At 46.7% G+C, this 23,770-nt stretch overlaps 2 protein-coding genes across 3 annotated transcripts in view; one reads left to right on the top strand and one right to left on the bottom strand.

Moving 5' to 3' along the window:
• LOC131705011 (Kruppel-like factor 1) overlaps nucleotides 1-23,770 on the bottom strand; it is a 134,922-nt gene that overhangs the window by 42,548 nt on the left and 68,604 nt on the right. The window lies entirely within an intron of this gene.
• On the top strand, nucleotides 936-23,222 carry rgl3a (ral guanine nucleotide dissociation stimulator-like 3a). Of its 2 annotated transcripts, none has more exons than XM_059006880.1 (15): nucleotides 936-1,634; nucleotides 8,551-8,813; nucleotides 9,151-9,219; nucleotides 9,943-10,112; nucleotides 11,361-11,494; nucleotides 12,244-12,456; nucleotides 12,881-12,984; nucleotides 13,490-13,574; nucleotides 13,980-14,066; nucleotides 14,436-14,468; nucleotides 14,753-14,874; nucleotides 15,276-15,371; nucleotides 20,292-20,643; nucleotides 21,822-21,936; nucleotides 22,036-23,222. In XM_059006880.1, exons 1-15 carry the CDS (start codon nucleotides 1,518-1,520, stop codon nucleotides 22,161-22,163), a joined length of 2,088 nt encoding a protein of 695 aa, XP_058862863.1. In that variant the 5' UTR covers nucleotides 936-1,517; the 3' UTR covers nucleotides 22,164-23,222. The 2 variants fall into 2 exon arrangements, with proteins under 2 accessions (XP_058862863.1, XP_058862864.1); XM_059006881.1 differs by lacking the exon at nucleotides 936-1,634 and adding an exon at nucleotides 3,707-4,201.

Below are 23,770 nucleotides of genomic sequence, written 5' to 3'. Positions count from 1 at the left end.
TTTCTTAGCAGAAGCCCTTATCCAGGGTGACTTACAATTGTTACAAGATATCACATTATTTTTACATACAATTACCCATTTATACAGTTGGGTTTTTACTGGAGCAATCTAGGTAAAGTACCTTGCTCAAGGGTACAGCAGCAGTGTCCCCCCACCTGGGATTGAACCCACGACCCTCCGCTCAAGAGTCCAGAGCCCTAACCACTACTCCACACTGCTGATATTGCTAGGAAAAACAGAGTGCAAGGAGAGTTCACAAAGTTCAGTTTCACACACGCGCATTTAGGTAAGATACATAAGACAGGCACTCATCGGTGCGAGTGAGAAACAGCTACCGGAATCCTCTCCTGACCGCAGACCATCACCATACCCGAGCTTTCTCCCAGAGAATTAAGAAACCGATCACCGTCTGATTTCTGTTGGTAACGAGGCACTACATTGCTGCTGGTATCGTACACACGTGAGCTTCCTTACAAACCCTCGGCCAACGTACACGAGTCTACTGCCAGATATCCCTGTGCTATCTGAGGGCAGCCCTGTTTGCATAACACTGACCCCGTTTCCAGAGATGAGAACCACAGAGCAGAACAATGGGTTTAGTGTCAGGAAAGCTGGACTCCAAGTGTACACAACAGAGAAAGATCTGCGGTCTCTGTTTGTACCTGCCACAGGACTGGGATCTGAAAAGTAGTTTAACAGTGCCAACTGGTGCTCCAGTTGAGTGAGGATTGGGAAACCATTGATCCCACTGGTGTGCTGTCCTAACCAATGGCAGCCTCATCCCAGTGTAGCAGCCCTCGCCATTAGACGCTATAGGAGAGGGCAGGAGGGGGAGACAGCTGCAGGCAAGTGAGGTGGACTAAATGGTTTAGACAACGCACACATAGAGAAACAAAGGGGGGTGTATCTAGCTCCCTCTGGGTTACAGGAAGAGACTAACTTCAGTCAGAGAAGCTGAGGAAGGAGCAAGATGCAAGGAGCTTTATTTAAAGTAACACAAGAGTACTTGGATTTGAACTGCGCGTGCTTTATAGTGATGCTAAGTGTTTATATTGAGGCTCACACCATTTCTGTGGATAGTTTCTTAATGGAATCTGATTGAATATTATTTTTTTTTTGTACTTGTGGAAATTTGTTTCCCTGCGTACTGGGAATGAAATCAGTTTGAGAAGCTCAAACCAGTACCAAACTGGAGAACTGTTAATTGCAAACGGCAAATTGAAAAAACCCTGAAAGGTCTATTAAAAATAATTTAAAACGTGTGCCAGATGAAATTCTTTATGTGGGTAGGGAGAATGTTGCCTTGAGTTTTACATTATTTTTTACAAAATTACCGTACAAACTTCAATTGAAGTCAAGTGTAACTTTATAATTTTAAAAAAGAACCACAATGTGTTTAAAGAAAATGTTTGCTGTCCAAGCTGTGGAATCGCTGTAGTTAGTTAGGTCTGCTTAGCTGTGTTTCTAAACTGGGAGGTTGGGAAAAGCTGGGAAAGACTCGGAAGGAGATCTGGGGAATGTTTGAGAGACGGAGATTGGGATTCAAGATCAGGCGCAGCTCGGACCTGCGGCTGAATTCGGAGGAGACAGTCTGTCTGAAGAGTTTCCATGCCAGAGACGTTGAGGGAGATCTGGTGAGTCCTGTCTCTTTTCGAGCTTCTAACACAAGCACATTATAACGAGGTCTGTCTCTGCAGAGTTGAATACAGTATTACAGCAGCTGTGGGGTAACACACATCATTATAACCTACTGGTAAATAAAAAGATGAAGTTTCAGAGACACAAGCCTGAAGGTATTGAGGCTGGCTTGATTCTGAGTCTCATCATCACCTGTGTGAGCTTCCATGCTGACAGCCTGGTGTGTTTCCTTTTTAATTTTTTTATTATTTAAATATCGAACCCTTACAACTTTGGTAACCGCAGAGTGTAACCGCAAATTCCCTTTTTAAAAACTGACCGCAGCAATTTCCATAAACCTTAGCTGTTTTGCACTTCAATTGGCAGGTCTCAGTTGTGGAGTTTTGAAAGAAACACACGGATTTTCCTTTTTCAAAGATAATGCCTGGCACTGCTTTGGTTTATATTAAAGTGCCCTTTCTTTAACCCAATCGACTCTCAAGAGACTCTCGAGATTAAAAACAACATACAATTGCAGCATTTCAGACTTATGGCTTAAAAATAAGCATAAGATTAGCAAGTTTACATGTGCAGCAGTGTGGAGTAGTGGTTAGGGCTCTGGACTCTTAACCGGAGGGTCGTGGGTTCAATCCCAGGTGGGGGGTGCTGCTGCTGTACCCTTGAGCAAGGTACTTTACCTAGATTGCTCCAGTAAAAACACAACTGTATAAATTCTATGTAAAAAAAAAAAAAAAGTGATATCTTGTAACAATTGTAAGTCGCCCTGGATAAGGGCGTCTGCTAAGAAATAAATAATAATGTGGGTTAGTTGCTGTACAGTACTGAAATATTACAATGTGGTGCACGGGTTAGTAGACTCTATATCAAAAAGAAATTGTATTTCTGCACACAATTGTAATCAATGCAATAGCTAATACTATATCTCAGGGATGCAAATAAGACTCCTGTTGCACAGCAGTCTCCCCCATCCCAGGTTTTATTAGGAGAACGATTAGCCACAGTGGTGGTGTCTTACTAAACGCATGGTAAAACCAGGAACGGATCAAACCGCTATGCAACAGGAGTCTTAATTCCATCCATAAGCAAAGCAGGCCTGTTTTTTGCATTTTAGCTCCTAATGACCTCAGTTTTGCTCGACTCTTTGAAGCAATAATAAACGGGTTGAATTACAAATCAGTTCATTAGAAACAAAAGGAGGACTCCGTGCGGCCGACTGAGCAGCGTTGACGTCAGAGAAAGGGCTTCCTAATTAGTGTTAATTAACAAAACTGCTGCAGGGCTCCTAATTATGCGAACGCGGCGTCTTGCTGTAATTATCGTTGATCCAGCTGACTAAGAAGGACACTCGGTGGAAGTGATCAGGGGTGAACGTACACACACTAATATTATTATTATGTGTTTATTTAGCAGACGCCTTTATCCAAGGCGACTTACAGAGACCAGGGTGTGTGAACTATGCATCAGCTGCAGAGTCACTTACAACTATGTCTCACCCGAAAGACGGAGCACAAGGAGGTGAAGTGACTTGCTCAGGGTCACACAACGAGTCAGTGGCTGAGGTGGGATTTGAACCGAGGCCCTCCCGGTTACAAGCCCTTTTCTTTAACCACTGGACCACACAGCCTCCATTCTTCAGTTCCTCTAAAAGCGGAGTCTTCCTCTTCTCGTATAGCAGTGCGATCCAGCCTGTATGGGAGTGTGGCTGTATGTGAGATAAGCACATGTTCTTGTATGCAGGGCGGTTGTAGAAACGAGTTGAAGAGCAAGCACTAAGTGCAGATCTGTCAGCAAGCTTCAGTGTGGTCTTTCATCATCAAAAGGGTCTGAAAACTTCACTGTTGTGGACTAAATGCGGCGAAAGACATCAAAGAGCTTGTGGTGAAATTAGACCTCTGTCCAACAAATATGTGCTTACAGTACTATCCCATTCTGTCGCCTTTCAAGAATACTGCCCCGCCTTCAGAACCGTGCACACTAACGGAAACCCCTCCCACCTCATGAATATGCAAACGCTCAGGTGAGTTTAGTGTCTCGGCCGCCCCCGTGTTAATTGCAGTAGTCTAACACAGTATCACCGTGTGCGAGTCTATACTGTACACCGGGATCAAATTTACTCCTCCTGAAAAAAAATATCTGGATTACCACCAGCAACCTAAAACTACACGGAATATATTCATTTATTTTCTTAAACAAACAAGCAAAAACCACGACCGAATTTGTCCTTCGAGCACGTTCCTAAAATAAAAAAAAAAAAAAATCGGAGTTTGCTTAATTGGAAAATACATTTTTACCGACTAAAAAGAAAACAAAAAAGATATAAGTAACTAACAATTTGTCGAAAGTCAGGCTGGGCTAAACGTGAACCTGGGACCCTTTAAGAAAATATGACAAGATAGTTTTCGCCTTTTTAAAATATGTAGTCTTTGTTGAGTACTCCCAGGAACTGAAGATGGATTTAGCTGCGTGAAAAACTTATAATCTGCGTGAAACGAAGATTATTATTTAAATTAGGTTATTCTTCACCAGAAACGTCTATATGAGGATGGGGAAAGAAATAACAATGGTAATTATTATTATTATTATTATTATTATTATTATTATTATTATTATTATTATTATTATTATTATTATTATTATTAGTTGTTCTCAATGTGCATGAATATACATTAGTATTATTACACTAAAGTATAATAATACTAATATTATTGGGATCCAAAAATTGGCAAATAATATTAATTTTGTTTACAGGATGGTTTCATTTTAATTGACATAATATTTTATTAATGTTTTCATAATTTACATGGGAGAGGATCCCGAGATGTCGAATCTCCATGCGGACCCAGCAACAGGACCTGTACGAGCACTCAGCGTGACGCATTACTGTATATATATTAGTTTATTTAGCAGATACCTTTAGGCGACTTACAGAGACTAGGGTGTGTGAACTATGCATCAGCTGCAGAGTCACTTACAATTACATCTCACCCGAAAGACGGAGCACAAGGAGGTGAAGTGACTTGCTCAGGGTCACACAATGAGTCAGTGGCTGAGGTGGGATTTGAACCGGGGACCTCCTGGTTACAAGCCCTTTTCTTTAACCACTGGACCACACAGCCTCCTGTATATTATCAAACTGTACAATACAAGCCCTAGAGTGCGTGTGTGTTGACTAAGATCAAATATCCACTAGCTATACAGTAACAACGTAGCCACGTCTCAAAAGTTATAGAATGAACTAATTTTGCTTCATAAAATCGAATGAACCCTGCTGAGCAATGTTACCTTAACATATTGAATCGCACACCGCTTTCTAGTTTTCCCATAGTACTTAACGCAAAACCGACAAAAAATTGAAAAAATGTGACATATCGAAATCTAACATGAAATATTGTACAACTGTTATGGCTTCCGGTAGACTTTTGCGATATCATGTTTTAGTTTTTTTTGTTTTTTAAATTATTATTATTATTATTATTATTATTATTATATATAATGCAGCGTGACATATATATATATATATATATATATATATATATATATATATATATATATATATATATATATATTCGCTCAAAGAGCCAGCTGTCACGCGAATACTTTGAAATACTCTGAAATATGTTTAAAACATAATAAGGAGGCTGTGATTGACAGAAATAGACGCCTTTGTTTTGCTCCACGTTTCCACCACAATTGCGTTGTAACAACCCCGGGGGCAATTATAAATTATTCGTGGAAAAAAAAAAGAAAGAAAAACTACGTCAAAATCAAACCCAGCAGAGAACGCGTCTGTATATTTTTAAAAGCGGTCTGATTGCATTTTTCTTCGCCCTTAGCAACAGCGGAACAGGCAGGTCACGCGTGTAACCCCAAAAAGTGAGACTTCCTCAGTTGTCCTGACAGGAACATTTCGTGGTACCTTTGTAAGCACAGCCACACACGCACGCACGCACGCACGCACGCACACAGACACACACACGCGCACAGACACACACACGCGCACGCACGCACACAGACACACACACGCGCACGCACGCACACAGACACACACACACACACACACGCACACAGACACACACACACACGCGCGCACACAGACACACACGCGCACGCACACAGACACACACACACGCGCGCACACAGACACACACACGCGCACGCACGCACACAGACACACACACACACACGCACACAGACACACACACACGCGCGCACACAGACACACACACGCGCACGCACACAGACACACACACACGCGCGCACACAGACACACACACGCGCACGCACGCACACAGACACACACGCACGCACACACACACACGCACACAGACACACACACACGCACGCACACAGACACACACACACACGCACACAGACACACACACACGCGCGCACACAGACACACACACGCGCACGCACGCACACAGACACACACGCACGCACACAGACACACACACACACACGCACACAGACACACACACACAGACACACTCACACGCACACAGACACACACACACACACACACAGACACACACACACGCGCGCACACAGACACACACACGCGCACGCACGCACACAGACACACACGCACGCACACAGACACACACACACACACGCACACAGACACACACACACACACGCACACAGACACACACGCACGCACACAGACACACACACACGCACGCACACAGACACACACACACACAGACACACACACGCGCGCACACAGACACACACACGCGCACGCACGCACACAGACACACACACACGCACACAGACACACACACACGCGCGCACGCACACAGACACGCACGCACGCACGCACACAGACACACACACACACGCACGCACGCACACAGACACACACACACATGCAGGCACGCACACACACGCACGCACACAGACACACACACGCGCACGCACGCACACAGACACACACACACATGCAGGCACGCACACACACGCACGCACACAGACACACACACGCGCACGCACGCACACAGACACACACACACACGCACGCGCGCACGCACGCACACAGACACACGCACGCACACTGACACACACACGCACGCACGCACACAGACACACACACGCACGCACGCACACAGACACACACACACGCGCACGCTCACAGACACACACGCACGCACGCACGCACGCACAGACACACACACGCACGCACGCACGCACACACGCACGCACACGCACGCACGCACACAGACACAAAAGCACGCACGCACACAGACAGACAGACACACACACACACACACAAAAAAAACGGTAAACGGTCACCTTTAGGATATGTAAAGGAACTGGTAAAGTCTGATGACGCAGCGTGTATGAGGTATCAGCAAAAACTAAACCAAACACACATCTTCTGAATTTGTATAATACGTCACGTGCTTCTTATCCTGTGCTGTGTTCTTAACAACCAACAAATGCGCATGATATAGTATATGAGGATCTCAGATCAGAGATGCCAAGGGCTGCTTTTCCTTAAGAGTGAGAGTTTTCGCCTTGTATTCGCTCGCTCGCTTCATTAGGGTCCGGTGTGCATCGCCCTTAACAGCCCCAAAGAGTGAGATTCAAGTTCAAAGAGTGAGACTTTCCAGGTGCGTGTCATTGCTTCAGACAGGGACTCTCATCTTTGGTCCTTGGCGACATCCAATAGTCCAGGTTTTTAATCGAACCAGCACTTCACAGTTAGTTTTAAAATGCACACTGCTTCACATTGCAACTGAAAGCCTTAAATGTCCTCCTAATTCATACTAACGTCTAGGGCATGCGAGAATTCAATATGCAATGCGAATCGGTGCAGCCTCCCCTCTCCTCAAAAGCGTGTAGAACGCCTCTAGTCTCCATGGTTACCACAGAGCACACGGCGTCTTATTCAATGTTATTATTCACGGATTTACTGCAATTCATTGACACCACTAAGATTTAATCAGCGTGCGTGAGATTATTTTAGGAATGCGTGTGAGCGTCCCTTACGCCCCAGGCGTGAGACTTGACATATCTGCCCAGTGCCTGCCCTGGTAAAGGGTGTGCCCGGTGGGGGGGTGAGTCATGCAGTCAGGGGAGCCCTGGCTTTGTGATGTCATGGATCATCACGAGGGATTCCACAGGTAGGGAGGTCAAACCTGCAAGGACTGTTTATCCTGATTGCGCTGCAGCGGCACCTACTGGACATTCCAAATAACAACAAAAAAACCAAACACATATAATTAGGGCTGTATTGTTTTCAAGGTAAAAAAAGCCTTATGTTACGGTCTAGGTATTAAAAGATGCAGCTGGTGTCTTTTTCATGAAGACGTTTTTAAAAAAATCGTGCAGCTCTGTGTTCAATCATTTACTGGAATGAAGCAAACTGAACTGGCTGCCAGGTTCCTGAATGCAGTGTAACAGGCAGCGCGTCAATCAGGCTATATATATATATATATATATATATATATATATATATATATATATATATATATATATTCACTATTCTTTCAGAAATGGGTGTCTGCTATTTCTTAGCAGACACCTTTATCCAGGGTGACTTACAATTGTTACAAGATATCACATTATTTTTACATACAATTACCCATTTATACAGTTGGGTTTTTACTGGAGCAATCTAGGTAAAGTACCTTGCTCAAGGGTACAGCAGCAGTGTCCCTCACCTGGGATTGAACCCACGACCCTCCGGTCAAGACTGCAGAGCCCTGACCACTACTCCACACTGCTGTTCATAATATATGAGTATATATTATATATACTCTTCACATATGCATATCTGTGTCCACTTCATTTCCAGCCCTCTGGTCCTGGTTTGTGTGCTCCGCTACCCCTTGCTCTGGAATGTCGGACTCAGTTCTTTGTAGCTCAGTCCTCAGTGTGTTACTGTCTCCGCCTCTCTTTCTCTCACAGGACCCAGTGCAGGAGTGGGGAGATGAGTCTGATGATGGTGTGCTCTACAGCGTCACCTTGAGGAGGATTCCGGTAGAGCAGTCCCAGGGCAGCTTCGTCCAGTACAAAACCATTAAGGTGCGCAGCGTGAAGGCTGCCACACTGGAAAGACTGGTGTCCCTCCTACTGGAGCCCGGCACGGACCCCCACTTCACCACCGTCTTCCTGTCAACGTACCGGGCCTTCACCACCACTCAACAGCTCCTGGAGATGGTGCTTGACAGGTATCTGAGAGGATGCAATCTGTCAGGGGCAAAGGGAGGGAGCCACAGCGATGGCTGCTTGCATCACCCTATAGAATGAACACATTGTGCTGGATAAAAATGTTTGTCCACAGCTGTAGAGTCTGCAGCGTGACCCCCCTCACCCTGCAGCGTGACCCCCCTCACCCTGCAGCGTGACCCCCTCACCCTGCAGCGTGACCCCCTCACCCTGCAGCGTGACCCCCTCACCCTGCAGCGTGACCCCCCTCACCCTGCAGCGTGACCCCCCTCATCCTGCAGCGTGACCCCCTCACCCTGCAGTGTTTCAATGCTTTCCTGTTTGTCTGTGTTTCTACAGAGCAAGCAGCTTCGACGGAAACAACAACGATGACAACGCTGACCAGACTGGCTCCGGAGTCTGCAAGAGGTGAGACTGCACTGCATTGTGGGAATGAGGTGGTGTGACCTCATATCCAGATGTAACCGACAGCAAAATTGGATTATTTTAGTATGTGTTGATAGGCCTAAGCTTTCCCATGGTTTTTCTGTGCATTACGAAGTTTTCCACAAAGCATTGCTACCACAAATTTACTACCACAATAATTTTGCAGTTTTTCAGTGCAATTTCCTTGGTTATACTATGCATTAGTTTAACATGGCTTACCATGTCTGTATATGCTTTATGTGTTTGTATCAATGCCTGTCTGTCTGACTAACTGTCCTCTCTCTCTCTCTCTCTCTCTCTCTGTCTGTCTGTCTGTCTGTCTTTCCGAATAACTGCCTCTCTCTCTGTCTTTCTGAATAACTGTCTCTCTCTCTCACCCCTCTCTCTCTCTCTCCCCTCTCCCCCTCTCTCTCTCTCCCCTCTCCCTCTCCCCCCTCCACCCCCCTCTCTCTCTCTCCCCTCTCTCTCCCCCTCTCTCTCTCTCCCCCCTCTCTCTCTCTCCCCCTCTCTCTCTCCCCCTCCACCCCCCTCTCTCTCTCTCTCTCCTCTGCTCTCCCCCCTCTCCCCCCCCTCTCTCTCTCTCTCCCCCCTCTCTCTCTCTCTCTCCCCCTCCCCTCTCACTCTCCCCCTCTCTCTCTCCCCCTCTCTCTCTCTGTCTCTCTGTCTCCCCCCCCCCCCCCCTTCTCCCTCCCCCCTCTCTCTCAGGACTCTGTCCTCTCTGCTCAGTCTCTGGCTGGGTGAGTTCAGTGAGGATTTCCGTGACCCCCCACATCACTCCTGCCTGCTGGTGCTGTGCTCATACCTGCGCAGGGACCTGCAGCTTCGCTGGCTGTGTCTGCATGTAGAGAAGCTTCTGCGGAGCTTCAGTGCGGCAGGTGAGCTCAACAGCAAACAGCTCCACACGCGCTCAGAGCGATGCTGTCAACAGAAGCTTGTCGGATCTAGCCTGTGTTACTTATGGTTTTGTCCCCCGTAGCTTTTAAAGGGATTGTAGGTACGAGAATACTGTAGCGCCTTACACATACACATCCATTAATTATTATAAAGTTCTCAAATGTGCAGTTTTGAAAGAAACACAGCGTGTATTTTTGTTATGAGTTCCCTTGGTTAAGGGAAGGGTCGAACTGTCCCAGCCCTTTCAATGGCGTCTTCTCTGTCAATAACCAATCAGCTGCTTCCCCTGTTGACTGACATGCTATCAGCCAGTCACATGCTGATTCAAACATTCAAAATCCTAAAAGGTATAGACAATGTCGACCCAGGGGACTTTTTTGACCTGAAAAAAGAAACAAGGACCAGGGGTCACAAATGGAGATTAGATAAAGGGGCATTCAGAACAGAAAATAGGAGGCACTTTTTTACACAGAGAATTGTGAGGGTCTGGAACCAGCTCTCCAGTAATGTTGTTGAAGCTGACACCCTGGGATCCTTCAAGAAGCTGCTTGATGAGATTCTGGGATCAATAAGCTACTAACAACCAAACGAGCAAGATGGGCTGAATGGCCTCCTCTCGTTTTTAAACTTTCTTATGTTCTTATGTTCTTATGACACTGCGGAGGTGAAATGACCCAGGAAGTGCAAACAGATAACCCGAGGACAAGGCGTACAAACCGAGAGCTTCCTTTACCCTCCAGTAGACCCAGACGTCACGTTTTAAAATGGAAAGGTGCTCTGACATGTGTTTCTTTCAAAACTGCACGTTTGAGAGCTGGGCCGCAATTGCTTGTGCTGAATTTAGAAATAGTAAAAAAAGAGAGAGAGAGAGAGAGAGAGAGAGAGAGAGAGAGAGAGAGAAACGTCCAGCTTTCATAGAATGGAAACCTCTGAAGATGGGTGTGTTACAGCAGGAGCGGCTCCTCCACACAGATACAGGAACGTTAACTGACTTCCTTAAAACACGAGGCCCCGTTTATGAATGAATTGCAAAAACCAGATCTATGATAAATATTACTGTCGGCTCACTGCAGCGACTTGAAAACAATGTTTCAATGTATCAAGCTGTTCCTGAAGGTGTGAGCGCGGGGTTTAGATTTCTACATGTATGAATGTTATGCATTTGAGACGACGTTTGTATTACAAGATTGCATGGATTTCAAACTGCTCTCCTTGGTTCTGCTCTGCAGAGAGTTGCCGTGGAAACCAGTTCAGCTTCCCTTTGAGCGGGGAGGAAGTTGAGAATTACAGTTCGCCGGGGAGGTGGGACTTCCTGACTTTCCCTTCCAGGGACGTCGCGGAGGAGCTCACTCGATTGGACGCTGTAAGGAACACACACTGTCACTCAGTCACAATGTCCCTCTTCAGTGTACAGCTTGCCAACACTACAGAAGGACACTTGACTTAGTTTTTGTTCATAGTTTGACCTTAGAACAGACTTTTTTAAATATATATATATATATAAAATTCATTGAACAACTTTTATTATAGTGAATAGGTTTTTAATTCTTTACTGTAAAACTAGGTTCTCCTTTAGAACAGTCTACATTTGAGGGCAGCAGTGTGGAGTAGTGGTTAGGGCTCTGGGCTCTTGACCAGAGGGTTGTGGGTTCAATCCCAGGTGGGGGGACACTGCTGCTGTACCCTTGAGCAAGGTACTTTACCTAGATTGCTCCAGTAAAAACCCAACTGTATAAATGGGTAATTGTATGTAAAAATAATATGATATCTTGTAACAATTGTAAGTCGCCCTGGATAAGGGCATCTGCTAAGAAATAAATAATAATGGCTTTGCTGTGGTGTTTTATGAGTTAATAATGGAACTCCCGAGGTAGAGGGCATTATGGGAACAAGGGAGTTCCATTATTACAGAGGAACATTCCACAGCAATGCCATTGTCACTATTAGACTAAAACGCTGGTGTCTGTTTGGAGCGTTTCAACAGTAAGGTTTTAGAACAGGCGTCATTAATGAGCTTCATCTTCTCAGCCGTGCTTTATATGTCATTCGAGGGAGCTGTGTCTGGTTGCTTTATAACGTACCCTAACCCGCTTCCCTTCTCCCTGCCTTCAGGATCTGTTTGTCAAGGCGATCCCCTTCCAGTGTCTGGGCTGCGTCTGGTCCCAGCGCGACAAGAAGGAGAACAAACACCTGGCGGCCACCATCCGTGCCACCATCTCCCAGTTCAACAGCGTCACCAACTGTGTGATCAGCACCCTGCTGAGGCAGCCCGCACCCCCGCCCGTCCGCGCCAGCGTCATCGAGAAGTGGATCCGAGTGGCACAGGTCAGATTAACAGCCCGGGGTTCAGGGTTTCACAGAGCGCCTGCTTTAGGGGATTGGGAAGACCACCGCCTGCTAAATCTGCTCTGAGTAAACTGCTCGCATGAATGAGTCAGGCCTGAGTCTGCAGGGTTACTAACAGGAGCTGCTCATGCAGCTATGAGGGAGTGGCGATTTGTTGTAAATCAACGACATGACTAGGTAACCCATTCCATCCCCTCACCACTCTCTGTGTGAAGAAGAGTCTCCTTCAGCAACATGACTAGGTAACCCATTCCATCCCCTCATCACTCTCTGTGTGAAGAAGAGTCTCCTTCAGCAACATGACTAGGTAACCCGTTCCATCCCCTCACCTCTCTCTCTGTGTGTGAAGGCTGGTTGCTCTTCGTTGCACAATTGTGTAATTGTGTTGCTGTCTGTGTCTCAGGAGTGCCGAGCGTTGAAGAACCTCTCCTCTCTCAGAGCCATCCTCTCTGCACTACAATCCAACTCCATCTTCAGGCTCAAGAAGACCTGGGCCGCAGTCTCCAGGTAAGAACTACAACTCCCAGAGGGCCGCTCTGCCCCCTCCATTTCCTTTCTATTAATGAGCCGCTTCTGTTGAACTTTCACCTACCCGTGGAAGTGCGAAATGCCAAAGCATTTTTGCGTGTCAGTGTGTTAATATAATCTAAGAGAAAACACACAGTGATAGCTTGCAGATTAAAATGAAAAATGTGTAAGGCAACTGAAGAAAGATTTCTAATCTGTGCTTCATACATTTAGAAGTGGTAGACTTACTGGTTTAGGTAGATCACTGGAAAGTAATATTTTCAGTTACCCTGCGCTCCTGCATTTTAAACCTGTCTCTATTATATGTGTTTATGTGAATCGATGTATTTATGACGAGATGAGGCACATTGTGATGAGGAAATGACCTGACACTAAAACGTTACGGAGTTCTACTCTTATCAGAACTGTCCAGCTCTCTCCATGCCTTCAGTCCGCAGCGTTTTCTCAGAGTCACGGAGTTGTGTGTGTTTTTGTTTTTTGTCAGGGAGAGCTTGTCAATCTTCGAGCAGCTGTCAGAAATGTTTTCGGGTGAGAATTGTTCTCTCAGCGGGCGTGAAATCCTTCTGCAGGTAAGCGCTGATCCCAAACCCTCGCTCTGTGATCACGGCTTTATTTTAACATTTAAAATGAAGTGACTTTTGACCCAAGACCCCACGTTTTTTGGCTCCACTCACAGACCAGTTTTTTAATTAGATTTTTTAAAAGATTTTTCAAAACATCGATTAACAAACAGAACACACACACACACATGCACGCACACACACACACGCACACACACACACACACACACACAAAATCTAAATACTGTACCTTAGTTAATTATTACTGTATTTCTGATACATGCATCGTACAGCCGTGGATAAAGCACAAGGAAAAGTGCAAAACGACCGAGGTAAGCTTGTATGAGAATAACAGCACAACTCACCCCATGCTCCAGTGCTGATGTGCTTGTGTGAATGTGTGTGTGTCTGCAGAGCCCTGGCTGTGGCGCTGTCCCGTACCTCGGCACCTACCTGACCGCCCTGACCATGCTGGACTCCGCCCTGCCCGACACTGTGCAGGTGAGGCTTCATTGCTGGCCGCTGGCTGGCTGGCTGTCTGATCGCAGCCCTGGAAATAGCATGACTTCCAGGACGGGCGATAACAGCTTTTTCATGATTGCTTACGTTTTCTATAAATAAGATCTCAGTAAGAAGACTGTAGCGAACTCGTTTCAAGCTGCTGCGCGGTATTCCAGCACGGAGCGAGTCCCTTCATACAGGTGGGAGGAGGATGCTGTTTTGGAAAGTCTGTTTAAAACTGGGGGGGGGGGGGGGGGCGGGGGGGAATCACCAGTTCTGTGGCCCAATAACAACACAGAACGTGAGTGATGTCATTAGAGACAGATTCGGTTTGGTTGACCTCTGACCTGGACCTTGTTCTTTCCCCAGGGCGGACTTATCAACTTTGAGAAGCGGCGACGGGTAAGTTATTTTTAAAACGCGCGACACTACAGATTATTTAGGGTAATGTGTGTAGGGGCTCTTATTGTGGAAATAATGTATCTGTGTGCAGAGTGGGGGTGGGGCTGGTAGAGTTGAAAGGTCACAGTGTCACATGTTATAGCTCAGTGTCACATGACAAGCTCAACACATATTTAAACTCACTGTTGACGCAACAGAAAGCTTTCCTTCCAAGAGTACTTGTTGCTGTTCTGTAGTTTTTTGCATCACAAGCCTTTCTCTGTGTGTGTCTGTCTGTTTCCCAGGAGTGTGAGGTCCTGTCTCAGATCAGACAGCTGCAGGGGTCCTGCTTGCAATACAAGCTGAACGATCACCCAGAGATCAGCTCCTGGCTGCGCAGTTACAAGAGGCTGTCTGAGCGGGAGAGGTGGGGCACTGTACAATGCAACCTGCTTTCGCTTCGCTAGCTTTCCTCTGCTTAGTCGCTCCTCTGTGGGGGCACCACGGCTTTTCACTGTGAGCTTGACAACGGTATTAGAAGCCTCATAGGAACCTGCATGTATCCCTTATCAAATAATGTAAGATTTGCTTAAACCTGGTCATTATAACGTTTAGCGAGATGGCGCTTTGTTAACGGTACACCTGTCTGTGTAATCTCTTCGAAAGGTGTATTGTTAATGTTGGGAAAATTTAAGACGAGGCAAAGTATATCAGATTGCAAATCAGAGTCCTGCGCCTAACTGGTTTGGATTAGAGTCTGCTGGAGTCCTTGCTTCCCAAGACAAGACCCAGTATCCCTAACCTCTCCTGTCCTGCCCCCCTCTCCAGCTACGACCTGTCCCAAGAGGTGGAGCCCCCTGTGGACTCCTATCCTGCCTCCACTGGAACCTGGAACCACCGGACCCTGGCCAAGAAGATGATCTGGTGAGTACAGGATCCTGCCCCACAGCGAAGCATGGAAAAGCATAGAGTAACTCACCGGACATCCTCTTCCAAAGCATTACTGCATTCCCAGCACACCACAGTGTAGTAAAGCACAGAGAAGATAATGAACCAGCCCCCTTCTCAAAGCACAGTGAAGATAATGAACCAGCCCCCTTCTCAAAGCACAGTGAAGATAATGAACCAGCCCCCTTCTCAAAGCACAGTGAAGATAATGAACCAGCCCCCTTCTCAAAGCACAGTGAAGATAATGAACCAGCCCCCTTCTCAAAGCACAGTGAAGATAATGAACCAGCCCCCTTCTCAAAGCACAGTGAAGATAATGAACCAGCCCCCTTCTCAAAGCACAGAGAAGATAATGAACCAGCCCCCTTCTCAAAGCACAGTGAGGATCATGAACCAGCCCCCTTCTCAAAGCACAGAGAAGATAATGAACCAGCCCCCTTCTCAAAGCACAGAGAAGATAATGAACCAGCCCCCTTCTCAAAGCACAGTGAAGATAATGAACCAGCCCCCTTCTCAAAGCACAGTGAAGATAATGAACCAGCCCCCTTCTCAAAGCACAGTGAAGAGAATGAACCAGCCCCCTTCTCAAAGCACAGTGAAGATAATGAACCAGCCCCCTTCTCAAAGCACAGTGAAGAGAATGAACCAGCCCCCTTCTCAAAGCACAGAGAAGATAATGAACCAGCCCCCTTCTCAAAGCACAGTGAAGAGAATGAACCAGCCCCCTTCTCAAAGCACAGTGAAGAGAATGAACCAGCCCCCTTCTCAAAGCACAGTGAAGATAATGAACCAGCCTCCTTCTCAAAGCACAGTGAAGATAATGAACCAGCCTCCTCTTAAACTGCTTTCTGTAGCGTCACAAAGCTCATACAATTCATTAACTGCTTTATGATTTCCATTACACGAGAGTAGATGTTAAAACTTCATGCTGATTTGAACTCGGCTCTCGCCAAGATAAGCACCAACTAAGACGTAGCTTTACAGTAAACTAATGTGATCCATATGCGTCTCCATCCATTTACGTTTCCTTCCATATGATGATGTAGATATCCTTCTGTCTGGTGTTAATGGCTGAAGTGTAATGCTGGCTCCAGGGATCAGCTTATTTTGCCTCCCTGGCGCATCAGCACACACAACGGCTGCGATGCTGGCTCCGGGGATCAACCAAAGTGCGGCCTCCCCAGCGCATCAGCATGACAACCGTCTGGATTGAGCTAAGTAGGGTACATCTCTGGGGTTTTCAAGTGGGCACCTTCCATCCTCAGTGTTTCGTCGACTAGCCCACGACACCTCAAGAGGGCTCGACGGTGATTCTGGCGTCCCAGCATCACCCCCCTCCGTCCCCCACTCAACTCAGCCCAGCTTACTTACCTGTCCCCAGCCAGAATCTTTCCGTCTCAACCACAGCCAGTTGCTGCTCCTCTCTGCTGCTTCAGATAAGTTCTTCACTGTGCGACGCAACTCTTGGCCACTGAATCCGACGTCTCTGAGAAACCGGGTTGTAGAGTGTGCCACAAATCCTCGACAACCCACTTCCACTGGGTAAACCCGAACTCTCCATCCTCGCTGTTCCGCTTCAGTGGCTAGTTGAGCATACCGCAGTTTCTTCCTCTCATACGCCTCATCTACAGCGTCCTCCCATGGCACTGTTAACTCTACCAGGTGAACAAGGCGTGCTGATCCAGACCACAAGACAATATCTGGTCGAAGGTTAGTGGTGGCAATCTCAGGTGGAAAAATAAGCCGTTGACCAACATCTGCCAGCATATTCCAGTCTCTAGCAGCTTCCAGTTGTCCTGGGCGAGGATTGGTTTTAACACCTTTTCTTGGTGGTTGCTCTCCTGGGCGGAGGAATGTTGTCTTTTGTGTGTAATGTTTTGATGGAACAGGTGGCAACTTATTGGTCATGTTACGCTTGTCTTCCAATGCTAAGGCCAAACATCGCAGCACCTGGTCATGGCGCCAAGTAAACCGTCCTTGGCTAAGAGCCACCTTACATCCTGTCAAAATGTGCCTTAATGTTGCAGGTGATGAACACAAAGGACATGAGGGATCCTCTCCTACCCAGAGGTTTAGGTTCTGTGGTGATGGGAGAACATCATATGTTGACCTGATGAGGAAACTGATCCTGCTCTGTTCCATTGACCATAGGTCTTGCCAGCCAATCTTGCGTTGTTCCACACTCTCCCATCTCATCCATTCTCCCTGTTTGGCCTGGGAAATGGCCTTTATACACCTCATCCTCTCCTCCTGCTTTTGCACCTCGTTGACTACCAGCTTCCTTCTTTGAGCTGGGGCCGCCTTGTGCCATGTAGGAGGAGTTGAACTGAAACCAAGACCCCCTCTTCCATGCTGAACTTGCCCCATGATATCACCAATTCGAAGGGCAGCCTTTGCATCTTCCACAGCTTTCTTTGCCGCCCACTTTCTTCCAGTTTTCAACACAGGTGCTGCCTCCCTTACGCATTTATCGCGTGACTCTACTAATGTCATTTCCAGTCTGACCTTGGCGCACTTAAACTCCTCGGTTAGAGCAGAGACTGGTAGCTGCAGTATTCCTTTACCATAAAGTCCCACTCTGCTGAGGCAGCGTGGAACTCCCAACCATTTCCTGATGTATGAACTGATTAAAGCTTCCAGCTTCTCTACTGTTGTCAAAGAAACCTCGTACACAGTCAGTGGCCACAGCAACCTCGGCAGTAGACCAAACTGAAAGCACCAGAGTTTTAGTTTACCTGGTAGAGCGCAGCTGTCTATGCTCTTCAACCCTTCCACTGCTTGTTGTCTAACTTCTCCCACACGAACTGTGTCCTTTAGATCCCCGTCGTACCATCTCCCAAGACTCTTCACTGGCTTCTCAGACACTGTTGGTATTGCCTCACCATTAATGAAGAATGTTTTATCTACTACTTTGCCTTTAATTATAGAGATGCTCCTTGATTTAGTGGGCTTGAATTGCATTCGTGCCCATTCAATGTTATTGGTTAATTTGCCCAATAATCGATTAGTGCAGGCTACTGTTGTAGTCATGGTTGTCATGTCATCCATGTATGCTCGAATTGGTGGTAGTCGCATTCCAGAAGCCAAGCGCTCTCCTCCTACTACCCATTTTGATGCCCTAATGATTACTTCCATTGCCATGGTAAAAGCCAGTGGAGAAATGGTGCATCCTGCCATTATTCCAACCTCTAGGCATTGCCATGTAGTGCTGAATTCTGAAGTTGAAAAACTGAATTGCAAATCTCCAAAATAGGCTTTCACTAAATTTGTTATTGTCATCGGTACACTGAAAAAATCAAATGCTGCCCAAAGTAGTTCATGTGGCACTGAACCATATGCATTAGCCAAATCCAGGAATGTCACATGGAGCTCCTTCCTCTCCTTTTTAGCTGATTGAATTTGTTGCCAGATCACATTGATGTGTTCTAAGCAACCTGGGAAACCTGGAATGCCCGCTTTTTGTATTGAAGTGTCAATGAAGCAGTTCTTTAATAGGTAAGCTGACAATCTCTGAGCAATAATGCTGAAGAAAATCTTGCCTTCTACGTTTAATAGGGAAATGGGACGAAACTGACTGATGCTTGTAGAATCTTTTTCTTTAGGTATAAAGACTCCACCTGCTCGGCGCCATGCTCTTGGTACAACCTGTTTTTCCCATGCCACTTTCATCAATTTCCACAGAATTCGTAGAACTCCTGAAGCACTCTTGTACACTCTGTACGGAACTCCATTAGGCCCTGGAGATGATGAAGCCCTTGCTTTTTTCACAGCTTGCTCTATTTCTTTCCACTTAGGTGCACAGTCCTCCATTTGGTATTCTGGTGGATTGATAGGTGGGATGTCTGACGGAATTGACATAGGCTCCTGCCTTTTTGAATCTGTATGTGTTTCCTCCAAATATCTCTCCAGCTCAACCTTAGATGCTTTTAGTGTGCCATTCTTCTCACTGGTGAATAACTTCTTTACAAATTTGAATGGGTCTTTATAAAAGTTAGCTCTCGCACGCTCCTTCTTTTTGTAGCGTTTCCGTAGGCGCTCAGCTCTGCGCAATGTTGCAAGCTTATCTTTTATGACCCTTTGTAAGAGATTGAGTCCCTCCTTCTGACTTTGTTCTGCTCTTCTCCATTGGTTCCTCAGCTGTCTCCTTTCTCTAACTAAGCGTTCAATCTCCTGCTGCCGTCTAGACTTTCCAGGAATAGTTTGTACTTTTTCCTTCCTTTTTTCAACTCCAAACCTCTCACTTCCATATGCGTAGATGATGTCCCCAAATTTATCCAGCTTCTTTTCAACTGTTCCACTTAATCTTTCCAATGCAACGCAGAGATCTGTGTTTACTGTGTCCCATGCAGTTTTCTCACAAGCTCTTGGCCATTTAACTCCAGGCTTGTGCCTGTTGAGGTTCTTTTCTCTCTTATGCTGGTTTGTCTGACCGGGTTCACAAGGATCATTAGGTTCATCACTAACTGTGTCCATGCAAGTCCTCCTCACATCTATGACAGGGGTGCTGATATCCTGCGAACTGTGGTTTGCTTCCTGTCGCTGGATTTCATTCGACTGACTTGACTGACTTCGTAAGAAGTACTGATCAATGCGAGGCCCTTGTCCCTTCTCCCTCAAGCATTTCATTCTCCCTTGATGAATCTTCAAACCCCTGACCGTTGTCGCCTTGCTCCAGCCGCAGACACAAACCTGGAGTTCCATGTCTTTGTTAACTGCAGATAGAGAGGCCTGAGTGACAGGCAGGGTGTCTCTGTTTCATTTCTCCATCTCTCCAATTGTCCTTCCCCTAGCGCTGACCTCAAAGTCAGTTAGGCTCGCTTCTATTCATTGTTGGCAGAACTACATCTCCCAGAATTCCAGAGTGTCAAGCAGTTTTCTCTTGCTTGTTTGTGATAGGCTGCTGATGGGCTCAGAGGGGTCCGGCTCTAAATCCAGTCCGGACCTGGTCAGTCTCACCTCCTCGGGATCCAACGGGTCCGAAACGGAAGATCTTACCGTACCCAGCTCCCCCCGCCGAGCAAAGCACATGGTACGACCCTGGGTCCTGTCTGGCTGCTCTCGGGATCTGCGTGACGATGTCTTCAGCTCCTCCGAGCCCTCCAGCCCCCTCCCCTTCCTCCATCCACTCCAGCACCGCCGCTCCGCCTCCATGACCTCACTTCCTGTCTACAACCAGCAGATCGACGACTCGTGCATCGTGCGGGTCAGCGTGGAGTCCAGCAACGGGAACCTTTACAAGAGCATCCTGGTAGGTGAAGCCTGGACTGTGGAGCACCTCAGCTATACCTGGGGACGGGCAGTGGAGACGAGCCCTTATTATTATTATTATTTATTTCTTAGCAGACACCTTTATCCAGGGCGACTTACAGTCGTAAACAAAAATACATTTCAAGAATCACAGTACAAATATTAATACAATTAAGAGCAAGATAAATACAATGACTTTGGTTCTAGCAAGTACAAGAATATGACAAAATACGATTCAATAATGGAGCAGATAACAGTGTCAGTGATAGTTACATCAGGATAATACAAAATACTACAGATTAAATAACACTTGACAGATTACAGTACTCTAAAGGATTAAATGCAGTAAAATAGGGGGCAGATAAGAGCAAGTAAAGCGCATTTAAGGAAGAGTGATAAGTGTCCAGAGGTAAAAGAGGAGTTTCTACAGGTGCTGTCTGAAGAGGTGAGTCTTGAGGAGGCACCGGAAGGTGGTCAGGGACTGGGCAGTCCTGACATCTGTAGGAAGGTCATTCCACCACTGCGGGGCGAGGGTGGAGAAGGAGCGGGCTCTGGAGGCAGGGGAGCGTAGAGGAGGTAGAGCCAGTCTTCTAGTGCAGGCGGAGCGGAGAGGTCGAGTGGGGGTGTAGGGAAAGGTGAGGGTCTGGAGGTAGCTGGGTGCAGTCTGGTCAAGGCATCTGTAGGCTAGTACAAGAATCTTGAACTGGATGCGAGCGGTGATCGGGAGCCAGTGGAGTGAGCGGAGCAGTGGAGTAGCATGGGAGAAGCGAGGCAGAGAGAACACCAGGCGAGCAGTGAAGTTCTGGTTCTTATTGAAGCACAGGAGCTCCGGCTAGGGGCCAGTGCTGCCTGGTGGTCTCCACCACGTCCGTTAGGGCCCTGAGTCGACTACCAAGGTCATTTCAAACAGTATCTTCATGCGCAATATCCTCACGGCATCCCTATCCTCTGCTGCTGTCTCTAGCTACTAGACACATTGGCTTTCATTAGATGGGCCATTAATGCTTAAATGTAACACGATGTGTGTCTCTCTCTCCCCCTCTCTCCTCTCTCCCCCTCTCTCTCTTCCCTGCTCTCTCCCTCTCTCTCTCTCTCTCTCCCCCTCTCTCTCCCCTCTCACTCTCCCTCTCTCTCCCCCTCTCTCTCTCTTTCCCCCCTCTCCCCCTCTCTCTCTCTCAGCTGACCAGTCAGGATAAAACGGTGTCAGTGATCCAGCGAGCTCTACAGAAACACAACGTGGAAAGTGTGCGTTCCGAGGACTTCCAGCTGAGCCAGGTCCTGCCAGGGGGCAAAGGTCAGCCCAGCCAGACCCCCCCCCCCAAGCATTTGTAACAAATGTCCTGTGCTACACCTCAACAGAATTGCTTATCTGGTCTTCTCTTTCTCCATTCAGAGCTGATCATCCCAGACAAGGCCAATGTGTTCTACGCCATGTGCACCTCGGCCGATTACAACTTCATCCTGAAGAGGAGGCGGGGCCACAAGACTCCACCCACCCCCACTGCGGGGTGGAAGAAGTAGAACTGCTGCCCTCTAGTTGTGGGGAGGACAAACGACAAAAATGAAGTCTATCCTATTTGAATGTAACGCAAGCAAATAAGAACCAGAAATGACTGCAAACCCAAACAAAACCTGCTTTTCTGAAGCTATTTTAAATGTCTGGCGCTCCGACAAGACTGACCGCTGATTGACCACTGTCTTCATTTCCAAGAATAAGAAATTCACGATGGCTACGAGCCCAACACAAGAGTTCACTGCTGTGTTCAGTGTGCCGCTGCGTACGATTGCAGGCAGGCTTCCCCACATCCAATCGAATGAACCCTGCAAGAGAACGAGGATGGAAACTGAACTGGTTTGCATGTTCTCTTTTAAAACTGAAGGCTTCACGCTGCTAAAGCAATAACACATCATAAGGAAATGTCATAATAACTCCTGCAGCTACTGGCATGTAGGAAAAAACGTCGCTTAGTTTTTAGGTATCAAGTTCCACATGTTTCAACAAAGACCTTAACCCCCTGTCAGCCAGTTTGCGTGTTCTGTTGCCATGGAGGCACCCTTTTTTGTTGCCGTGGAGACGCCCTGTTTTGTTGCTGTGGAGACGCCCTGTTTTGTTGCCGTGGAGACACCCTGTTTTGTTGCCGTGGAGACGCCCTGTTCTGTTGCCGTGGGCAGCCGTAGCCAGGCAGTGGAAACCTGGTATAACAGCACATAATGAAGCAGTAATGAAGGATATTTATTGAAGCTGTGTTTAGATATGTGTGTTTAGTTAAACTTGTACATGTTTATTGCTGTGTGTTTAATTTATGGTGTGCCTGTTTCAAACGTTCTGATTGAATTACTTGCCTTTTGTCTGCGATTGCCGGTCGGACAACAATATCGAAACTCCTGCCATATGCACCACATACTTTTGTATAAAACGTAGACTCGCTCGCTGACATGTCCAGTCAGTGCCGTCCTGGACTACCCACGCTGGCCCCACACCCTATTGACAATGTTATGGCGGGTCATCCACTTGTTTGGGCTGTGCTTGTCCAGTGTGTGGATAAGAGTATCTTGATAATGAATAAAGGCATTTGTTCACGACTGTTGTCGGTCTGCTTTCTTTGTAAACAAAAAAAAAACACAAAGTTCATCTGAAGTCAAGTGCTGTTCTTCCGGTTTAGAATCACTGTTTTAAATCGGTTTCTGTTTCGTCGTCGCATCGCCTGGAACTTTTTAAAAAAGCTTCAAGCTCCCCTGTGACCTCAGAAGAGCGTGAATATCTCTCTGTCAAAGTACAGCTGGTACACCTGAGTGTAACCACTAACCTGCCCCCCCTGCAACACTCCCCCCAGTCACATCAGTAAGGAATACAGCTTAATTCCAGCTTCCCCTTCATTCGTTTCATTAGAAGAGAATTCAAAATGACTTTCTGTGACTGTAGACAATAATTTCAAGATATCTGTAAATTCATTTAAGAAGCTGTCAAAAGGATCACAGATTTAAAGATGTCAGTAGATGATGTAGAGATATCTTGAAATACTTACAGATCTCTTGCAATGTAATCTACAGAGATAGAAATGTTAATTATACAAAGGGCGTGTGTATCTGCCTCTGGTGGACAAACCGGGTATTGCATCAGCTGGCCA

The sequence above is a fragment of the Acipenser ruthenus genome, chromosome 34 (assembly GCF_902713425.1).
Source record: "Acipenser ruthenus chromosome 34, fAciRut3.2 maternal haplotype, whole genome shotgun sequence".
Classification (NCBI taxonomy): Eukaryota; Metazoa; Chordata; class Actinopteri; order Acipenseriformes; family Acipenseridae; genus Acipenser; species Acipenser ruthenus.
This window is presented reverse-complemented; position numbering and strand designations above follow the sequence as displayed.